Source organism: Protopterus annectens, chromosome 7.part0, assembly GCF_019279795.1.
Source record: "Protopterus annectens isolate FY-2018-M chromosome 7.part0, PAN1.0, whole genome shotgun sequence".
NCBI lineage: Eukaryota > Metazoa > Chordata > Ceratodontiformes > Protopteridae > Protopterus > Protopterus annectens.
In genome coordinates, this window is record NC_056739.1 from 254,756,636 (window position 1) to 254,781,169 (window position 24,534).

Sequence of the window (24,534 nt, forward strand, 5' to 3'; positions counted from 1 at the left end):
CCTAGCCTATGGAGTAAGTTATCAGTGCAGGTCAAACAAAATATTACTTTGACTAACTTTAAGGCTGGTCCACTTCTGTTCTCCCTCTTTATTAACAATCTTCAGACTGCAATCCCACAAGCAACCTGCATACAATACGCAGATGATTCTACCCTTATCTGCTCAGCACCTTCCTCTACTGAACTGAGCTCACTGACCCAAAATACCTTTAACACAGTAGAAACCTGGTTTTCTAGACGGTTTCTCCTACTAAATGCCAAAAAAACAAAACTCCTCCTCTTCTCCCCCACCACTCGGACCCCACTTTAAACTTTACCATTTCCTCAAATAATGGCACTATCATCTCACCTGACCCAACTACAAAACTCTTAGGAATAACCATTGACAATAATCTCTCCTTCGATCAGCACATTAACAACACCATCAAGATTGTTAACAGAAAACTTGGATCCCTATATCGTATCAAACCTTTTCTAACCCCAGCAACTAGAACAAAAATTGCTCAGTCTCATCTCTTATCTACTCTCCTTTATGCTTCCCCCATTTATACAAACCTTAAGAAAATCAATCTTAACAAACTTACAACTTGCTATAACAACATAGCTCGCTTCGCCACCAGCAACCCCTTCAGGACCCACCATTGTATAAACCTAAAACAACTTGGCTGGCTCGAATTTCAAAACTACCTTATAATTCCTCAACTCACTATAGCTCACAACATATTACACCTTCCTGACAACACCCCAATACTCTCTCAACTTCTAATCCCTTACAACAATCTTAACTCACTTCCCTCCTCTAATAAACTCATGACAAAATCAATAAAGGTAAACAACACAGCAGGTGGTTCTCTTTTCACTAACACAATAGGTAGAAGTTGGAATCTTTTACCTAGTGACATAACTCTGACCACATCCCTGCCACAATTCAAACAGAAAATTAAACTGTACTACCAAAATCACTGGCTTTGTTCCTGCAGTACACCTGACTAACCATTTTCTCGTACTCTATTTCTCCTTCACTCTTTTCATCTCTACCTTTTTCATTTCTCTTCCTTTCACTGTTCAGATTTAAGTATATACATTTTATGTACAATTTGCTATCTTGTAATGAACTGCATATTGTAAACTTGTTTCTCTTTTGAAATGATCTTTCATTCCTTGTGTTGATATGACTCCAATTTTTGCTATTTCTTAAAGTAATGATTTGTTTATGTAATGTACTTAGTATTTAGTGGAGCTTTTCTCCTCGGGCCTCTGCTGAAAATGGACATGTATCCAGCCAGACTAGCCCGGTCAACAAATGTAAAATAAAATAAATAAATAAAATAAGGCTAGTCTTGATGACTGGATGCGTAGACATAAAATTTTCTCCAGGGATATTATGTACAGCCTAATTTGTAACTTGAACATTGTCAAGTACCTGAAAAGCCTGGGAAGAACATTTGTGTGTCAACTTAAAGGTGTGTGTAGCTACGCATCTTATGGTCCCCATGATTACTTGCCAAGGATCTTCCTGTGCTGCTAAGACCATTTTGAGATTTTCTAAATTAATTGCATGTTCTATTTTACAATTGCTGAAGGCAACGATGGAGCAAATTAGTAAGGTATGCATGTCTAAGTATTATGAAAAACCCATAAGCCTTTTTAGCTACAGTGACTATATTGCACTGTCTTCACAATGTCGCAGAAATTATACTAGACTCCATAAACTGGAGCTTCCTTTAACAAAGTAATGTCCTCAGAAATGGTATGAGGTTAAGTGAATATAATAGTTTTAACAACTACAATCTTCTTTTAACAAGCACATATTTGTGAGAGTCAGAGTACAGCAAAACAATGTCTATGTGAAATTGTTTCATAACTGTTTCGCTTTGCACAGGTCGTATGTCATATATATTTATCTGCATTATCTGGATCTGAAGTATCATCTCATTTGTGCATAGTGACCATCATAGTTATGGAATGCATCCTTATGTTGGAATGATATAGTCAGGAAACTGCAGGGTATGTTACCAATATTCAAGGATCTAATGTTTATAGTTCTGTTTGAAGTAGTTTATGGTTGTTGCAATCACATAATCCAAAATATATGGGGGTGTGTTCCTTTGGGGTCTACTTTATACCCACCAAACACAAAAAACCCAAATCTGAATCGTGTGACACATAAAGAGTTAACCGTGGATACGTAGAAGGTACTAAAGTGTGAAAATGTAAACCTCGAACTGCCATAGTCGGCCAACCCACCACCTGCAACACACTACCTACCCAAACACAATAAAAAAAACATACACTAACCAAATCCCTACTTCTAACCCTAAATTAAAGCACCAAACTCCTACTGCTAACCCTACATTAACCCCACATACACAACTGTCTATGCACTATCCTTAACCCTTCCCTAACCCTAAAGTCCGTAACTACCACACACTTCCCCTACGGAACTATACCCAACAAACTAAATATTCCACACACATACACTTAACAATACCATCCTCTAAACCTTATATACACTACCTACCTATGCGCTTACCTTTCGGAGCTACGGACCAGCTATGCGATTTTGATATTTCCCCTTTCGCAGTTTCGTTCATTCGACGTATTCACGGTTCACTTTTTCTGTGTAGTGTAATTCGGGTTTTACTGCTTTCGAGAGCTTAAAGTAGAACAGTTCTTTTCTGCTTGTGACTGTTATCTATGCTGAAATACTACAAAGCATGTCTGTTAAAATTTTTAGTATTCTTTATAGTTTGAGAATGCTTCAGTGTTACATTCTTCATTAATTAATTTAAGACACCTTATATAAGGCTTCCCTACTCTCAGTTAAGTGTAAAATGGATGGTGTTTTAATTCTTCAGGCACACATTTTCAGTCCTGTTCTTGTATTCAAATTCAGTAATTCACTGATTGATAGAAATTTCAGCATCTTGTTGTGTTAGATCTGACATTTATGTAATATAGTATTCAACAGTCACTGCCTAAATTCACAGTCTCATGCTCTGTGACATATAAGTTACCCATGCATCAGTATTTCCTCATATCCCTTGATGTGTGGCATATGCACATGTGGCAAAGAATAAATACTTAAAACAGGGTATATTCTTCTTTAGATTGCAGTATAGCTAGAATTTAGTTTTTGGTATTTCAAGTGTCTTCTTTTGCCATCATTTAGAGCTGAAGTACAAAATACCTTAAAAGCCTCCTCACTTGCGATAAGAATAATCATGGTAAAATGGCTTTTTAATTTGTCATTGAAACCAGCTCCAATCTGGATTCTAGATAAACAGTTTTCTGACATTTTCCCCTATAAATTTGTACCACCACCATTTTGAGCCAGAAATATCCAAGTATCTAAATGCGTATCCAAGTAGCTAAATGGGTAGTTACAGCCTAATGTGTAGTATGTCCTAGGTTTGAGTCCATAGCAGACATAGCATGTCTGCAATTTAATTTAGTTAGCAGATTGGCATAATGGTTCAAGTGTTTACCTTCCAGGCACAAGGTGCAGTGTTTGATTCTAACATGAGGTAACTGGCCAGGCTTCAAATAGCAGACAAGGACAATTAGCCTATTTGTAATCTATGAAATATATATATATATATATATATATATATATATATATATATATGTGTGTGTGTGTGTGTGTGTGTGTGTGTATGCGCGCGTGTATGTATATATATTATTTATAGGCCCTTGTGTTCGTTAGCCTAGTAAACACTTATGAAACTACTTGTCAGAGATTTGGGATGCATGGTTAGGCTTAAAAAGGCCCTTATGGTTGTTAGCCTAGTAAACACCTATAAACCTACGAAACAGATGATAAACCTTCCCCAAGGTTGAGGTTTGAATTTTATCTATATAACCCAAGGAAAATATATAATTTCAATGGTTTACAAGCAAATAGATTTAAGATTGTGTAGCACTAGAATCAGCAAAGATAAATAGTTACGCTCTTAATTCCTCTGAAAGTGAAAACAAAATGAATGATTATATCTAGCATGTCATGCTAAATTCTGCGCCTTGTTATTCATCTAGCCTTGAGTTCTGGAATTTCTGTAACAAATTTTTGTTGTATTTTTTTTTTTTTTTAATGAGGTTGGGGGTTTGCATAATGGTTAAGGAGTTTACCTCTCAAATGCAAGATACAGGGCTTGATTCTCACCTTTGAGGGAAATTGGCTAGGCTTACAGTGGCCCATAAAGCAGCTAGCATAGTACTTACCTATGAACCTATGTTAGTGGTTACTATATCAGGTGGAAGATCAAGGCATAAAATAATAAGACACAGAGATACAGATAATTTTCCTAAAGCTTTACTCACCAATAAGAAGGCACCATCTAGTCACACGGCTCAGAAACAGAGCTGTTAGACTACTGAAGCTTTACTTATGTAAGTGGATAGAGCCTTCATGCTTATAACACATTCACAAGTTGATTCTACTTTTTAATGCTTTCTTACCCAGCCATCCTACATGCAAACCATGTTTGTTCCTGTACCGTTTCCTGTGTCTTCCCTTCTTTTTTCTGCCTCTGTATCTAGTACATTTTCTTTATTGTGGTGTTCCATTCACTATCCATCTGTGCTTAGTGGTACAGATGAAGATGGATGTTCTTTTTAAACTCAGCCATGAGTATTAGTGTACTTTCATGAATAAGATTATTGCTAACATATAGCTGGTAAAGGGCCTCACATATCTTCCTACCATTAATAAGTCCTTGTCTTTTGTTACTGCTAGTCATTATATTTTCTAGTATTACTCTCCCTCATGGCACTTATTTCTGGTACAGGTAGCACTTCTGGGAATGTCATCACCAGCATCCTATTCAGACAGCCTTCTGCTGCATTCCAGGCCCTACTTGTTACCACTTAAGACCAAAGGCTGATGTAGTGACAAACCAGAGGTTTGAAAATAAAAGTTATATAACAGAAAAATTCCAACTCCAAGGATGTCAATACTTTATTACAGCAAAGCTTTCGGATATAACTCCTTCTTCAGTGTTACCACCTCAGTTGTCTACCCTGATGCTTTTATGCAGTATCACACATGCCTACTCCCTTCATGTTGAACACATGTGGTACAGCCTCCAAAGTATCAGTAGGTCTGAGCCTTGAGACCATTTTCACCATAATCTAGTCTCCAATTGGGTCAACTCAAAATAAGTATGGCTAGGCTCTAGGGCCATTAGCGTAGTATGAACCTACAAACCTATTTCTTTCTTGTCCTCACGGTGATTGAAACTCCAAAATCCTGTTCTATTTCTTCATACTGATGCTTATCACATTCACGTCTCGGTCATGTCACTATTCCCCCTATTATCACAAAACATAATATGATCATTTTCTTAAGTAGTCTTTGTTAACATTGCTTGTATTTTTTTTTTAATCTTATGATAAAAAATCACCAGAAAAGAACATTTGTTTCATGTACACTCAAAATGTATAGAAACATTTATTTTATTTTCCTGTGCATAGGATCATATATGTTCCTATACCTAACCTAATACTCACAACTCTTTCGTCATGCCTTTATAAAACATTATAATTACAAATAATTGCATAAATGCTCACTTTCATAACTGCAGTTATAATCATCTGTGACACTAAACTATCTTCCATTAACATTCCAGATTATGCCTACAAAATCAGTTATGTTATGAATAATTCCTACATGGGACACTTCAATTTCTCATATCTGTTAAAATGCACTTTTTGTTTTCTTTCCAAAAGTACTCTTTGCCAGGATGGCTGTCAAATTCTTTGCATTTGGAAAAGAAGTAGACTGTTTATAGGAATTATTCCTTTAAAATAACATCTGTAAACAGGTCATATCAATGTTTTAATCATGTCATTATTTTATACAGTCCTAATTATTACATATGCTAGCTCATTATATTTTTGCACAAAATAAACTGGGTGCTAATGGAATCTAAATACTGAAATGCATTATTTCCCTCCTGTGGTTCATCTAATAACTGCATTGGTTCATTTATTCTATGGCTTTACTTTTCTGTTTATTGCTCTTATAAAAGTTCTTATTTACTGCTACTACTTAAAATAAATGTTTTGCCAGCATGACATAACTATGCCCTCTACTTTTCTTTCACCTTGGAATATAATCATGTTATCCTCAGATCAACAGTTACTTTTTGAAATAGTTTCTGAAAACTATGACACATATGGCTTATGTTGCGCATTTGGTGAATGAAAGCAAGAATGCAACAAGGTGTGTATTTGTGCTGTATGTGACAAATTTTAGAACAGAGAAAGAGAGAGACTGCCTGTAATCCTGTTTAACAAACATATATAAAATTAACAGGACATTAAAATCACATACAGGAAAGAAATAACTAAGCATGTTAGCACAGATTTCCAGGGCGGCCACGGTGGTGCAGCAGTTAGTGTTGCTACCTCACAGCAAGAGGTTTTCCGGTTTGATCCTCCCCTAAGCTGCCTCTTGTGCGGAGTCTGCATGTCCTCCCTGTGGTCGCGTGGGTTTCCTCCGGGTGCTCTGGTTTCCTCCCACATCCCAAAGACATGCTGTAGGTGGATTGGACACTCTAAATTGGCCCTAGGTGTGAGTGCGTGCATGTGTGTGCCTTCTGTGGAAGGTTGGGCACTGGGCTGGCAACTCGACACTGTAAAACTGCACTGCCAATCATGAGCGGACAGGTGATCCGCTGTGGTGACCCCTAACCGGGAAAAGCCAGAAGAAGAAGTTAGCATGGATTTCCATCAGATTGTTTAAACCATTTGTCCTGTTCCACTTCAATAAACACACAACACTGAATGACATTTGATGACTTTTATTAAACTTCCATAACATGATTGCCAACCAATAATTATAAATTTCAACCAAAGCATGACACAAGTGATAACATCCATGAAAGAAAAACATAAAATAACCATAAGGGCAGCATAACCAACTTACCCTTGATAAGCAGCGTCCCCCACTTGCTCACTTATCTTTGCACTAACAAGGGAGCATTACCCCTATCACCTTCAGTTTACTGACTTACTCCACCATCCAAATAAACATCCCAGCTTGCTTATTAACTTATCCAACAAAGCAACCGCTCACTTTCCTTCCCAACTTATTGAAATGCACATCCAACACCAAAGGGGGAACAGAAGAGGGCAAGTCTGCCCATTTTCTCCACCCACCAGCCTGACCAGGCTGTTCCCCCTCTTCTCTCTTACCAATCTTCCAGCAACCTAGCCACCATTAAGGCACTAGGTCAAACATCATTCGGAGTACCCATCCTCCCTAACCCAGCTAGATCCATATCATTACCTCCTAACCCTATACAAAACTCACAAAAACAGCGAAGTACCTAAAAGTAAAACAAACCACTGTCCACTGATAGGAGATAGGAAATTCACCCGGGGGATCACTTCTGTGGCTCTGCTTGACAGGGGCACAGGAAAATAATCTTCTTGGGTGGCAAAAGCCAGGGTACCATTTGAGTAGGCTTATATAGGCCCCAGGGCCAATAGCCTAGTACTTACCTATGAACCTATGAACCTATGACCCCCTCACCTATGTTAAGGTAGCAAATCATAATCTCATCCCTATCATAACTACTGCCATGATGTAATTAAACCATACCACCCAACCACAGGAAGCCTCACAATGATACCAAAAGCCTAACCAACCACTGGAACCGCTACTAAGCCCACCGCCAATGAAGCCATGCCGAGGCAACTGCATACCACCATGCCACATTGCAACCCCATAATACCGCTCAATGAAACAACATTTTTTTTTTGTCCAATGCATGTAATATCCCTGTTAAATCTCTACTAAATTCCATTTAATAAAATGATAACAACAACTACCCATGATAAACAATAACACACTTAAACCATTGTCATGGCTGGTAGCAATATGACCTCAAAACACCACCATCATGACCAGCATAGCCCGCAATAAACCAAACCAGGCAAAACAAACTCAACACAATATACCAACAAACCAGGGAATGTCCGATGCCACCAGATCACAGAAGGTCCATGACACCAAAATATCATGAATAAACCCAACCCAGTGTCTCCTGAGACTGAGTAACTCACAGCTGAATCATCCTATCAACCCCCTCACATCTAGATTAAAAACCTAATTTACTTAATGCAACCTGCTAATCCCCTACCCCTGTCTGCCACCCCATCCGACTCCTTCAAAGAAGACCCCTACTACCCCTAAAACAGTGTAAAAGTCAACCCTGGTGCTCCCTCACAAGATCAAACCAACAAATTACCATGTGACAGCAGTGAAAAAAAAACACTCCATATTCAGCTGCACTGCTGGCAATCCATGACCTTTATTACCACTCCATCAACTGAAACCTCATCACCTTCTACTCTCACCTGTCGAGTCCATATCTTCAATCGCCCAAGCAATACTAACTCTGCATGTCCCCATTTGCACTCAGTGATCTGTTAAAAAAAAATAAATAATAAATAAGTATTCCCCACACGCATAATCCAATTTCTTAATGACCATTAAACACCACCAGTGGCATATCTCATTCATCTGCCAAAAATGCAGACATTTCCATGTGCAGCAACACTCCTGAAAATTAAGATGTCCTAACAAGATTCCCATAGAATAATTTCCTAACTCACATAGTAACGTTACAACAGCTACCCACATAAAATAACATTGCATAACAAATCTTAAATACCACTCTTTTTACATTGAAAGTGTTCTCAACAAAATAACAATTAAACAAATAAAATTAAAGCCATCCCCACTCCTACTGCCATGCACTGTCATCACATGAACCGCCATTTCTCAAACCAATGCCCGCAACCAAAACTTCTCTTCCACATCCCCCCAATCATCCTTCCTAGCATCCCACAAACCATAAAGCAACCCCCGATTATGCTCCCTAACTCAACACCTCCTGCCACATTTATAAACAAGTGCTAATCCCCTTGAACAAACCTATCTGAAACCCCATCCCAAGGCACCCCAATAGTAAACAATGTACCCACTTGTTATCCCTCACCTGAAAAGACCCAAACACCCAATCCCTCACAAGTATGCCCTGACCCACTCCTCCTGCCACCACTCACATACCTGCAATACCCATCAAGCCCACCTACTCTGAAAGCCGTACCTATACATACTACCTACTATTAGTCCCAGGAAATAAATAATGAACAAACTAACTAAATGCCTTACTTAAACCCTCTAGTACTGCGTAGCCCACAAAGAACCCAGCTCCTCCAACCCATGATGCTCCATCAACCCCACCTACTTTAAAATCATACATATGCTCCAGTACCTATTGTTATCAGCCCAAAGTGCAAGTCAAATGCTGCACATGAGGGGCACATTTGTCACAGATTTGAAACAAACCAAAAATACACCCCAGGGGTTCCACAAATAACCCAGTAAACCAAATGCCATAGCTGCTGTATGTAGCACTTGGCTATCTTGAGAGAGTCCTAGAGTTCATAGCATAGTGACTTCCTATGGTCCTATGATTGTTGTGATTCCACCCCACATGTGGAAACCCCATATTCTCCATTTATTGTACCCGAAGTAGCATTACCTGTAACCTCAGTGTGCTCCATTCACCCTGCCTTTCCCTAACTGAAACAATTCCCTTTTCATTCTACTTTGTGTTATCTGGCATATGCCCCCAACCAACCCTATTCATCTGCCGCAAGGTCTATCCCTAGTAAATTAACCCAAAGGGCACTCAATGGTAACTACCAAATTATTAACTCCTACCCAAGCAACCCACTTAAACTGACCATCATCCAACTTCAGTAATGCATAACTACCCGAAAGCCACAAATGAAATGCTAAGAGCGCATCATCTGTCTTTCTATCCCTTTGCCAAGCTGAATGAATGACAATAAATTCACCTTGAATTCCTCCCATGTCCCTCGATGTACAGAAGGAACTGCATGCAGAAATAAGAAATTGGACTCAGCTAACCTACCCAAACCCTAAAATCATTAACCTCATAGTTATGTATGCTACTATGATTGTTCTGATTCTGCCCCACCTGCAACACCAAAACTCCCCATACACAGCCCCAGTCCTGCATTACCATGACACAAAACATACAGTACCACCCTGTGGAACCCCATTGTGCACAATTCCAACTAACAAAATCCATACAAGCAGAATCCATTACGTTTCAAAGTCATTACAAGAGGGACTGACCACTGCTCACTCAGCGCACACCCATCTCTGACAGCATAGTGCACCACACAAACAACTGAGACTCCATTGAAGCAGCTTCCATCACCTTTCGATTCCTCATCCTTCAGGTCACCAAACGATACCCACTCATATTCCATACCTCCACGATCTGCAAAAGAAAAACAAGTTAATCACCTTGCCTTTACAAACTGAACATGTCTATGAGGCAAATGTTATCACTATAACTCTCCACCCCTTAATGTCACCATAAGATATCTGACAGATATGAAAACCCCAAATGGAGAAACCCAAAGTATAAAGCAAAGCATAAATGAATTAAATTCCATCCCTTCTACAACCTAAGGGCAGAAATGTCCACACTGCAATATATTAACAAAATACATTCCTGTCCTCCCCCAATGAAAATTGATAAAATTATAGGGCTATCATAATATGGCACATACCTCATAATCCTCCTGGATCAAGGTCAACCTATTAAACAGGGACAAACCCTTAAATAATGCTCTAAGTGACCCATAACTTTGCTAAAATACCATCCCTGTGAGGGGAAGAAGTCCAAAACTCTAGTATATGCTGGGTAGAGATACCCAAGTTGTTAATCGACACACCAAATACCCCTTCCACCACTGTCAGTCTGCCCAGCTATGTTTTCAAGCAAATTAGGTAATGTCATACCTTCAAATACTTTTCCATCCTCCTACAAGCTGTGTTTTATATATGGGGAAAAGTAGATAGCAGTCATATAGTTATAGATTGTGAAGTAGCAGCTGTATTATGGTCAGTTACATAATATGGTGGTAACAGTAAGGGTCTGGAGATTATCCAGTATCACCATATGTAAACAGCTAGGACTTGAGTTTTAAATGACTTTTGGGGAGTGTTCTTGTCATATTGCTTGTAGGAATGCAGACTACAGATAAACTTAAAGAGGCTATGGTGGGTTATGATGGTCAGCTGGGAAAAGGTTACAGGAAGATTGTTAGTAAGTATGAACAATACAGGTCATAAGACTCTCTACATTTATTAGGTCATTAAGCCCATCCCCCTCATCACCAACCAATCACAACTGTCCCTCACTCTGACTCCTCTCCCTCCCACTTTCGTTGTTCTGTCTATACTATCAAGACTTCTCCCTCAGCCCTCCCACCAATCTTCCTCTATCCCTCTTCCATCCACTATCCCCCCCAGCTTTTTTATACACCCACTCTACCAGGGTAATTCCCACTAGCATATTTCACTCATCTACTTCTCCTCTCACCATGGATAGAAACTCTTTCACCACCCTTCCCTTCTTATCATTACTCCTTATTATATCTTATCTTTTAACAAGTTACGAAACTCTAGTCCTAACAGGAGCATACCTCCCCAAGGGTCATACCTCTCTACACTCACAAAACCCCTCCAATCTCATCCCTCCCTCTCACTACCCCGTTAGCAACCTTAATTCAAAAAAAAACCCATCCTACCCTCCGACATCCTAAAGCACCTTCAACTAAAGACATTCTTAAATTACTAATCAAGCTCCAAAAAATATTTGACTACTTGAAAAAATCCATCACGAAAGATGGCGATATCCACCCCAACCCAGGCCCTAACTTTGACCAAGGCCCTAACACCTTGAAAGCTGCTAGAAGCTCAGCGAGCTCCCTCCTTATCCTTCACCTAAATCTAAGAAGTATCAATAATAAGGTACACAACTTACATGCCATGCTTGCAACCCACTCCCCAGACATCATGTGTCTATCAGAAACATGGCTCAAACCTACCACTAAGGATGAAGAAATCATCCCACCTGGAACAGCTGTCATGTTTAAGAACTCCTTGAACATTATAAAAAATTCCTACCCTAGAACTGATTTCACTAAAGCTATGCCTTAACAACCAAAAAAGTATTAATCTTTTAGTAATTTATTTACCCCCAGGCAAAAATGTTGAATACCTTGAACAAATACTCAGTTGGTTAGCTGCCACCTATCCCCAAGAAACTATAATACTAGGAGACGTTAATTGACTGGTCCCTCTACTCCAAAAACTCAAATCCTCTCCCCATCAACTTACATGGTTTCTCCCAAAACATTCTATCTCCCACTAGAATTGGAAGCACCATTGACTGGATTCTTACTAATAAGACTCCAAACAACTATACTGCAGGGACCCTACCAAACGACCTTAGTGACCACCTAATTACCTTTGTCATAAAACACAAATGCCCGACCTCAAACCATCCCTAACCAGACTAGTTAGGAATAGTAAGAATTTTGTCCCAGACAATTTTCTTGCTGACCTCAAAACATGCAATTGGTCCATCCTTAAAACTCTCCTTAGATGAGAGTGTGTCATATTTTAATGACATCTTCCTCAAGATACTTGACTCTCACGTTCCAATGAGACTTACTAGAACTGTTAACAAAAGAAACCAAATACAAAATCAAACTCCGTGATCAGGCCTGGCATAAATGGAGATCTACCAAAACCCACCTTGACCGCATCAAGTTTCTACAGCTTAGAAACTCAACCAAATCAGCCGTTAAAACTGACAAAAAGCAATATTTCTGCCACCTCCAAGACAAACACCAACATAATCCTAAAAAACTCTGGGCTGGGTTCAATCACCTCCTTCATCCGGGAAAATCCACCACCCCCATCCCTGAAAAACTTTTGGGCAAAGATCCAGGACAAATAGCCAACACTTTCAATTTATTTTTCACTGAGACCATCCAGTCCCTCGCCAATCAGCTTACCACTTCTCCCTCGTCCTCAACCTTAACTAAAGACCCAACTCAACCCTCCTTTAACCTACAACCCACATCTACCTCCTATATTAGAACCCTTTTGAAAAAACTTAAACCAACCACCTTAGCGGCAGACTTACTCCCAGCCAATTACTTACAATTGGCATCTGACGCCATAGCCTACCCTGTTTCAATATTGATCAACCAGTCCATTTCTGAAGCTTCTATTCCTTCAATCTGGAAAATCTCCTATATTATCCCTCTGCATAAAGGTGGGTCCTCTACTGACACATCTAACTACAGACCAATAGCTATACTATCTCCTCTAGCCAAGATCTTGGCACAAACAACTCATCTCCCATCTTTCTCAAAATAACCTTCTCTCCAACACCCAGCATGGCCATCATAGTACAACCACTGCCCTTCTCTCCTTTGTTGACTCAGTTAACCAAAACCTCAATAATAAACTTATAACCTCTGCGCTATTTCTAGATCTATCAAAAGCTTTCGACATGGTCAATCACAAGCAGTTGATTCACACGCTGGAAAACTTTCAACTTAGCAAACCAACCATAAACTGGTTTAATGACTACCTCTCTTGCAGACAACAGGCAGTCCAGTGGCAAAACACTCTATCAGACCTACCAAGGATCTATCCTTGGTCCCCTCCTCTTTTCCCTTTTTATAAATGGTCTACACTCGATCATTCCCAAAGCCACCTGCATTCAATCCTAATCTGCTCGGATGTTTCCCTTGAAACTACAAATTGCTACCCAAAATTGCTTCTCCATAGTTGAACAGTGGTTCTCAGAACTAAAGCTTTTACTTAACCCAACCAAAACCAAATTACTTCTAATTTTCCCCACACCAATTCCCTCCCAAGGAAAAGAACCACCTAGTACCAACAACCCAACCTTCCACGTATCCTCTAACAATGGGACCATAATCGAACCTGTCTCCCACACTAAACTATAAGGGGTGACCATTGATAACAAGCTTAAATTTGATACTCATGTTAGTCTGACCATCAAGTCAGTTAACAAGAAACTTGGATCTATGTATAGAATAAAGAACTTCCTAACCCCGCACACCAAACTAACTATTGCCAGGACCCACCTCCTCTCCACACTCCTTTATGCATCCCCAGTATTCTCCTTCCTTAACAAGAGAGAACTCAACAAACTATCCACAACCTATAACCATATAGCCAGATTCATAACAGGAATGCCCTATCGCACCCATCACTGCCAAAATCTAAGGACATTGGAAAGGCTAGAACTGCCCAACATTCTCAAACTCAACCAACTTACTGAGGTTTTTAAAACAATCAACCACCCAGAAAGAACCCCCTCACTGAACAAAATATTCACTCCCTACTCCAACCTTATATCCCTTCGGTCATCCAATAGCCTACTAGTTCAGACCATTAAACCCAACAACTCGCGAGGCAGAGCACTCTATGCTAATTCCATTGGCAAATCCTGGAATGCCCTCCCAAACAACCTAAGGCATATGACCTCTCCTCACCAATTCAAAAAACACCTCAAAGATTTCCTAAAGTCCAAATGGCTATGCCCCTGCTCTAATCCAGACTAATAGCAAGGCCCACCAAATCCTCTACCCAACCCAAAACCTAATTGGTTCATAATGAAGCCAGGCTTGATCACCTTTTCCAAGCCTGTACCTTTTTTAACTAACATGTTTAACCCGGTTGATTGCTTTATTCTTGTATGTAATAATAACCAATTAATCTTCTTATGTTACTATTAAACTTCCTCTGACTATATCCTTGTATGTAATAATAATTAAGTGCTCTTCTGATGTTTCTGTTTAAATTCCTCTGTCTCTTTTGGCCTCTACTGAAAATGGACATATATCCAGCTAGACTAGCCCGGTCAACAAATATAAAATAAATAAAATAAAAATAAAATAAACTGATACCAGAGGGACACCAGTATTAAATGCAGATTATTCAGGCATTTTTAAATTAGGCTAATTTTCCTGTCTGTAATAAAACATTTTAAGGGGGGTAATTTAGCTTGCTGAATCACTGGTGGTTGACTGCTGGTCAGTTGCAGTTTTTCTTGTCAAAAGGATTCACTCATTAAAAATGCACTCCGGTCAAACATGCATATTCACTTATGGTGTGCACATACATGGTATGCAAATATGCATGGAATCTGCCAGATAGAATATGTGTGTGTGTGTGTGTGTGTGTGTGTGTGTGTGTGTGCAGTTTATGAGCAAGACGTGTAAGGTTGAAAGGGTGCTGTTGTTGTGGGTTCTAAGTGTGTGAATGTGTATAAAAGATATAGGACTGAGCAGTGTCTGCATTTGTTGTGAGTTCTTCCAGATAATTAAGTGATCATATGTGCTGTGTATGTATTCTCCATTGTGTTAGTTGGTTTCTTTTGGGTTAGGATAGTTGCCTCGTGTGTGTGTGTGTGTGTGTGTGTGTGTGTGTGTGTGTGTGTGTGTGCGTGTGCGTGTGCGTGTGTGTGTGTGTGTGTGTGTGTGTGTGTGTGTGTGCGTGTGGGCATGTAAACAATGACCACATATAGAATTAGGGATTTGTATAGGATGGGCAGGGTCTTGCTGTGTATGTGAGTAAGAGTATTGCTGAGTGAGTGGGAGATAAGCAGCTTGTGTGCATATGCTGAAAGATTTGCTTGTGTGACTGTTTTCTGGTAAGTACAATCTCAAAATTGCTTACATTATTTTTGGAGGATATAACAAGATGGGCATGAACCCATGAAAAAGGGTATCTGTATGTAAGTCCTAGGCTGGTTGACTGTGTGCTTGTGCATATGTGTTTGCAAGGAGTGTACTGCTTCAGTGATTAGCTAGGTCAATACGAGCCAAAGTTCAAATACAGGTCCAGAACCTGGAATATCTGGGCTGAGGGGAATGGGAATTGACTGACTTGTGTTGGCTTACTATTCTTATGGAACAGAGAGGTGGTTCTGGTTAGCAGCTTTTACTCCCATGTGTGTGGAAGCTTTCATTTTTAAAAGCAGCCATATGCTGGGGGAGACAGGCCTGGCTCTCCTGTGCTTGCAATGGTAGCCCTGAATGATGCATGCATGGGGACATACACCTTTAGAATGAGTCCATCAGAGGCTCTGCCGTGATGTGGGTGCTCATGTTAGATACCAGGGGCTGGGGTTAAGGCCACAGGGAAGTACCATCACACTATATCCTCAAGTGATGTAAACTGCTGCCATGGAGATGCTGTGCAGTTCTCAGTCAGGAGTAGAAATCATGGTCTTCACAGGTTTCCAGTCAGAGTTATAAACCAGACCCTCTTAAACCAGAAGACAAAAGTACTCTGACTGATAAAAGGTTTGGAGAATGGCAGAGTGGAGACAAAGGCGCACACACTCCTCATTGCTGCCTGGATGACAGCCCCCTCCAGATTGCTCTTGCCCAGATACTAGGGATACTCAGGTATAGGGAAAAATGGGCTGAACTTACATTAGGGAAGGTTTGGTTGGTAGGAGATATAGGAATAAACACTTAACAAAAATGGCCAAACAAAAAAATGACTGATTAGTTGTGATCATATGACAACAGTGGTAAGTCACTATCATCCACAGACTGACTCCATACCCTTTGATTATAGCATCATTATTGACTTTACACAAATTAGACATCTCGCTGTGATGAATTATAAGATAAAGGTCATGCTAAGGCATATCAATTTGCCGTACACAAACACACTTGGTCTGTCAATCCAGCTGAACTGCTGTCTAACGGCGATCAAACAATTATTGGGGGGGGGGGGCACTCACTTATTTAAAGCCTGCTACTATACTCATTAATTTTAGTCACATTTTTGATTCTGTACCACTCAGATGGCTGACTGTGATCATATTATAAATAAATAATGGCTACAGCAATGTATTTTAACTACTTTTTTCACAAACACATATTAACCCTGATGAAACAGTTATTGTGTTTAATGTCACTGTCATTAAATGTTTTATTTCACTTACTTTTAAAATTTATTAGGTGATTTCCAGCCAAGCACAAGTTCCACAGCTTCCCACAGTACTCGTAGTGTGTAAATTGGCAATGTTGCTGCCTCAGAATGCTAGATGTAGCCATTTTTGAGGTGCAGCAGTGATTAAAAGTAGCATCTAAGTGTCCCAAAAAGTTTTTGTAGCTAATATAGTGTGCACAATGGTTCTTCATTACTATGAGAACAAATTTATGTTAAAAAGATGTCAGGCATAGAATTCTTCATTTCACCTTTAATTCCTGAATCACTTGTAAAAGTGCTATCATTGTTTACCAAATTAGTAAAAGCCACCCATCAAAGAAAGTAAGAAAAATGTAAAGCTCTCTGCACCTGACAAACTGCTAATCTAACCAAAACAAAAAATAGATCAGTCAGGCTTGCACTAAAAACTAACAGAGAAACAAAATTATGTAGGAATATACTGAGCAGTAAAATGTATTCCACATTGCATAACTTATAAGTAAGGGCATGACATCCAGGACCAAGGAGGTCATTGTTCCACTGTACTCTGCTCTCTTTAAACCACTCATCGAGTACAATGCACCCTTCATTATGTACCTAACCAGGCACTTGCAACAGCTTGACAGACCAGAGGGGTTCTTCAAAAGCAGAATACAGGGAGCAAGCAGCAAGTCCTGTGTGAATGGCTTCAGAGCCCTACCCCTGTGGTTGGTCTCCTACAGACTGCTGTGTGGTTATCTATACCTATCCCACAAGGTGTCCTCTGGTCCCACACTAATGGATCTGTTGCATATTCAAAAAATAATTAACATTAGAATTAAATGATCAAAGGAGCTAAACCTCATCTGTGACAAACAGGACATGCTGGAGGGACAGGTGTGTGTCTCAAACAGTATCCTTTCTCTGCAACAGGATTCCTATCCCTAGCCATATTTAAATGTAAATTGCACCAGTAGATGGGAAATTGAAAATTACTCCTGGTTCGGAACCTATGCCTCTAATGGGCAGCATCATGTGACAATCCTACAGCATAACCATAAAATTCCCTGGGGTATCGACACATGCAAAAAGTATTTTAGTAACATTTTGGATACATTTAGCAAGGTTTAAGATGACTCTTATGCTGATAGCAGAGTAACCACATATGAACCTATGTTTACTTCCACAACGTGCATCTTCACAAGTCTATTCTTGATATTAAGACTACACCCATTTTTGATCCTCAGAAAGACATCTGCAGAAAAGTCTTGTCATTTGTGGAACAGTAATGAAAGATCAACCATATCAAATGTTCATATTTAGACAAATGAGTAATGCACCTATAAGACAATGGACTGGTTTCAATACTGTCATATGGTTGAGGACAAAGGTAGTGACCAAAAAGTCACAACCTGTTAAAACATGAAATAAAGGCATTTGTATCTGTAAAGGCTTAACAGCTGAGGTGCTAGAGGCTTGACATTTATTTGTGCATTGTGATTTATGTGTTTGTTTGCTATATTAATAACATTTATTGATGTTTGGAAGACTGGCCATTCCATAATTTTGTGGTTGTGATCTGCAGTATTGGTTACGAGTGGTGGTAAAACAAAACAAAACAAACAAAAAAAAAAACATTTATTTATTTTGCAAGGAGACGTTCAATCTGCACCATTTGTGTATGGAACTTTCTTCCCACATACCTAATTTTATACACACACACACAAATAATTTACTTATTTACTTAAAATTTGTTTACAAGAAAAGTCCAACTGGCATAGAGCCCATTTTCAGCAGAGGCCAGGGGAAAAATGCTCCAGACACATATCTTTGGAATGTGGGAGGAAACCCACACAAATGCAAGGAGGACATGCAGACTCCACACAGAAGGCATCCCAGCTGAGAATCGAACTAGAAAAGCTCTTGCTGGGAGGCAACAATGCTAACCACTTTGCCACTGTTCTACCACTGACATATACAGATAGCTGAGTAAAATGATCACAAAAACATACCATTCAGTAAAGACTCCAAGAAACATCCAGTTAGGCTAAAGACTTCACTGTGTAATACCTTAAACCTGCTGTATCAGAGGTCCATGGGATATATGCAAACATCTCATTAAAGACATATCAGTGTTAAACCTTCATGGTTTCTTAATGCTCATGACTTTTTACTTTTTGCTTTTTAAGACTTTACTCATGCATTCAGACAAATAAAGCCAAGACACCCTAGCTTGTAGCCACGTTCGGCCCCTTTTTGGGCTCAACAGTATAGAATAAGTGGATTGTTTGGCTACAATTTAGAAAAACAGAGCTTAAGACCAAGCATGATGTCCATAAATATTAAGGTGCAAGCAAAATATCCCAAATAACATCCAAACCAAAGGATAAGAAGTCACCCAGACAGACCATTCAGAAACTCCATGAAAGATCCAGCTAAGCTACAGTCTTCACTGTGTATATTACATGCAAGTCAGAACACCTTAAGGGAAAAGTGCTTAAACCATCCTCAAGGCTGTGCAGTCTTAGTGTTTCCTCATACCTCATATTCTCATCACTATACTTTTTGTCCAAAGCCACATGAAATGGCACCTTACAGCTGACATACACAAAACATTGAGCCATGTGTCAGTCCTTGAACATGTTCCTATAGATACTTGTGGTTCAAAATGAATGGGTTTTGGTGCAAATTGCAGAAGATAATGTAGCTATGCAGTCAAGGTAACTACTTCAATATGGTACAAAGAATGAACATCAGATAAGGACTTGCATGATTGTTATTCTAAACCTTGAAAGGTTGAATTTGGAATGTGGTATGGTGACTTAGGTTATAGGTAGTTTGGTGGGGAGTATGTCAATGTTCCAATTGCAGTTCTGTTAAGTGCTTTTTAAACAGAAATGTTTCACCAAAAGCACTTTTGGCAAAAGTGGAGAATTCCTTTTCATGTAGTGTTGTGTGATCTCATAGTAAACATTTAAATTCAAGGGCGGGGTGACGTAGGGTGGAGTTTTCCCACCCTCTTAAAAAAAAAAAAAAAGATGGCAAAGTACAGGGTATCTTGCCTCTGCAAAAATGGTTTATTCCAAGTTTCACCACATTTTTTTAGAAAAATATTTTAAAACTATTTCCATTCCATAGTGATGGTTTTGATCTGTTATAATTCTTTTGGGTTGGTAGGATGAAGTCCTTGAACATTGCCAAAACAAATGGAATATGCATTTTTGTACATAGGTGGTAGAACCCCTATAATTAATCATGTTTCTGACTACAGTACTAAGAGGAACTTTGGAAGTAGTCTGAAGCATGTGGTAAGAAGGATGTGAAATTACTTTAATAATTTTCAGTAATTTAAACTTGTTAACCATTTTTGTATACCTCTAATGTCCCAAGGGGACATTGTGCAAGGACATAAGTCCCATTTATAGGAGAGATGTCCACTCTGCAGTCCTGTTGACTTGAAGGCAAGTGCTTCAAGGAACCAGTGGTCTCCCCCAGGGTTTTTTTTATCTCTGATTCTGTTCTCCATATATTCACCCATCATCACTCTACATAGTGAGTGGTGGGAAATTCTACCCAGCCATTGCCCTTTCTCCACAGCCAGCTTCTTTAGCACTTGGTCTACTAAATCAGACATGAATCATCTGTGTTTCAGTCAGGACTTTAACGTTCTACACCAATAAAGCCATCTTAGACAAGGTAAATATAAATCTCTTAGGCATGATTACAGCCTTCTGTCAGAGCAACAGTAGCTGAAAGCTGAATCAATGCATACTTCCAGTAGATCAAGATTTTGTTACAAGAAAAACTCTAGCCGTAGTCTTACTGTCAACTCTCTTATATGCCACTCCTATTCTAACATATTTAAACAATACTCAAAGAAACTTACCTCCTGCAACAATAAAATAGATAAATTTACCACAAATCTACCTCATAGGACCCAACATTGTCATAGCTTAAAGCAATTAAATGGGCTTGAACTGCACATCTACCTAATATACTCACAACTATCTACAGAACACAAACTCATTTCTCATTCAGAAAAACGCCCTGCACTACAAACCTTATTACTGACCCAGTGTCCAGAAAGGGTCCTCCCTTCTAGTAACAAATAATTCTTACTACTCACAAATAAGTCAAATAATGTTACAGGAGACTCAATCTACTTCCAATAAATTGCTAAAGTCTGGAGCAGTATCCCCACATAAGTAAAACTCTGACAAAATAGTTCTAAAAGCACTGCTTAAACAAAAGCATAAGCAAGCCTGGTCCTGCACATGCTCATCACCAGGTTAAAACCTTGTCTTTTCAGTGAGAGGTTGAGAGTATTCTGTTTAAAGAGCATATTTGGAGTATTGTACACTGAGCACAAAACAATTTTTATACATAACTGCTGCTTGTACAATCCACTAAGCTGCATGTGGGCTTTTCATTAGTAACTTCTGCTTCTGTAAAACCTTAGCATGTTTAAATGTAATTACTGTATGTGTATAAATGTAAACAGAAATGTAACTACTGTGTGTTTAACTGAAACCTAGTATAATGCAATGTAAACAAATGGAGCTTTTCTCTCTAGGCCACCACTGGAAATGGGTATTACCCAGTTGGACTTTCCCAATAAAGATAGATAGATAGATAGATAGATAGATAGATAGATAGATAGATAGATAGATACATTAATTAATAATTTTGTGGAGGAACCCATAAGAGCAGGAAAATAAATTTAGAGATTTTCTAAACACACAGCTCACCTTTGCATGTAATCAGCCACAAAATAATGGTAATGAGACTGGAGAAATGGTATGACATCATACAGGAGAACAATGATTTGGGAGGCTACAGATATGCCATCATTAAAATGGAACTAGTAAGCAATAAATGATGAAAATGTTGCATTTTCACTGGAGGAAATGTGTTGATCCAGTAATAACTAATATGAGCCAAGTGCACCGCTAAAGTAAAGGAAAATCACAATGCAAATTAGGAAATAGGTAAGAATGGAGAATACCTTGCACATATGCATGGACGTTTTCAAATTTCAAATTGTTAAACTTTTCATTAGATCAAAAGGGACTTTGTTCCAGTGGTAAAGAAGCCAAATAGTGCATGCAATGAATGGAATGAGTAGAATTCAACTCATGTAACTGATAAGTAGGGAGAATGCAGGATACAAATGGATGCAAGTTAAGAGTGGTGTGTCATTCAAGGAGATATATGCTGGAAAATATAACTTTACATGTAGGATATTGTACTGAAAGTGTGATATCTAGGAATAGAACAAACAAATAGCAAAAGCATTTCCTTCTTAAAAGAAGGCAGGTTATGACAAAAAAGTCACAATCCTTTTATATGTGAAAAAATTGGTTTTCTGTGGAAACCTGGTGTAGATGGGTGGAAGCAGACTTATTAAATAAATAACAACTACTTAATTTTTTTTTTAAATCTATCCAGTTTTTCATGCCTTACCTGGCAATGTTTTAGAATATTTAAGCCACAGCTTTTCCAATTTATATACTTTTTTTAATCGTATGTTTATGTTGTATTTTTTTAGCTTCTTCATTATGTAAAAAATGTTCACTTCAAAAATAAAGTTGGAGACACTGTGTATTTTGATAAAAATGGAGACCCACCAGGAGTGCTTGATATCGTGAACTGGCAGATTACTCCTAGTGACACAATACAACATGTACATGTTGGCAGCATCAATGTCAGTGCCCCCCAAGGCCAGGAGTTCAGACTTAACAGGAGTGCCATTATATGGCAAGCAGCCTTCAAGGAGGTATGTCTCACTTTTAAAATACTTCAATGAGAGTGCCTAAAAGATACATCCATTTTGCCTGTATATTCCTTGACATGGCTGAATTGTTTACTGATTCTTATGTTAGATTTGTATGAAATGCCATGCAAGATATAGTTTCATAGTTTCATAGTTTAGTACTAGGCTATCTGCCCTGGGGCATTTGCAAGCCTAGCCCTAGAGATGTGGCTTTCGCCACCCCATGTAGTGGTACTAAGGTGTACAGAATAAATTTAGAATACTGTGCCTTTGTCTAGTAGTGACACATTGAAGACCCCCTTACTTATTAAAATTAGTTTACTGTGCCTCTGTCAAGTAGCGACACAGGGGTGACCCCCGGGGTAAACCTATGATCTCCCATCCACTCGTCAAGATTTCTCTTGAAGAGAGTCAGTGAGGGGCTCTGCCTAACATGAACTGGGATTCTGTTCCAGAGTATGGGAAGCCTCTGAGTTATGAATCTGTCCCTCCAGCATGTTCTATTCATGTTTGTACTGAGGTTTAAATCTTTGGCTGTCGTGGTTCTTATGGATTTGGATTTTTTGAGGTGGAGCATGTCCATCAATTCCTGGTTGGACATGGCCTTGTACATCAGGCACAGATCACCTCTGAGCAGGCGGTATGCTACTGAATAGAGCTGGAGTTTCTTTAGCATGGTAGCATATGACATATGTTGGAGACCCTTGATCTTCTTGGTGAGGTACTTCTGGGGTCTCTCCAGCTGTTGTAAGTGCCGGGTGAGGTACATACCAAATGGGGCATTGTACTCAATCATGGGCCTGATAAGGGAGGAGTACAGGGGCATGATGACCTCCTTTGATCTGGATGTGAACCCCTTCATGATAAGGTGGGCAAGGTAGAAAAGTCTTTCTAACCACTTTGGCAATGTGGGTGTCAAATGAGAGGTCACTATCAACTTGTGTCCCCAGGTCTCTGATTACTTTTTCCATACTCAGTGGGTTACTGTCTATGTGATAATTTGTGGGTACTTTGTTTTTCCCAAAGGGGATGACTATACATTTCTTGCCATTCAGTTTAAGGCCATGATTCCGGCACCAGTTGTCCGTTTCGGTGAGGCCTTTCTGTAGGATGTATGTGTCAGCTGGTGTATCGACTATGGCGCCTAGTTTGCAATCATCTGTGAACTTTGTCAGCCACAACCCTCCCATGTTTGCTTTCACATCTGAGAAGTAAATGCCGAACAAGTGGGGTCCCAGGACAGAGCCCTGTGGGACACCACTTGTGACTGGCTTTGAGTCTGACATGGCTCCCGCAATTTTGACTTTATGGGTTCTGTTCTTTAGCCAGTTTGCAACCCATCTTGTGACATGTGATTCTGTATACAGACATCTGTTAGTCCAGCTTTGGCAAAAGCCTCCAGTAGACCTCTAAGACCTATTCAGATAATGTTAAATAGACCCCTAAAAACAAATTGCTGAACATATTGCAAATATACAGACACACACACACACACACACACACACACACACACACACACACACACACACACACACACACACACACACACACACACACACACAGACTTTTCAATAACAACAAAAGATTAGCAGCTACAAAATGGCTATAAAGTAAAAAATATTCACTTGTTTTATTAGTAAAGAAAGCAAGAGATCACATATTTTGCCCTTGTGTTTTTACCTCTCATGCAGTCCGGATTACCACATCAATATTTATATTTATATATATATATATATATATATATATATATATATATATATATATATATATATATATATATATATATATATATATATATATATATATATATATATATATATAACTATTCTGCCAAAAAACAACTAAAAACATACCTTGTGTTTTTTGGCATTTCTTTCCCCATAAAATAA

The 24,534-nt window shown here is 39.1% G+C and overlaps 1 protein-coding gene across 1 annotated transcript in view; it reads left to right on the forward strand.

Moving 5' to 3' along the window:
* Window positions 1-24,534, forward strand: part of LOC122805946 — a 105,021-nt gene that overhangs the window by 29,247 nt on the left and 51,240 nt on the right. The window contains exon 3 of the mRNA XM_044076191.1: window positions 22,421-22,648. Within this exon, the coding sequence (XP_043932126.1) occupies window positions 22,421-22,648 (228 nt within the window). The remainder of the gene's footprint in view (window positions 1-22,420; window positions 22,649-24,534) is intronic.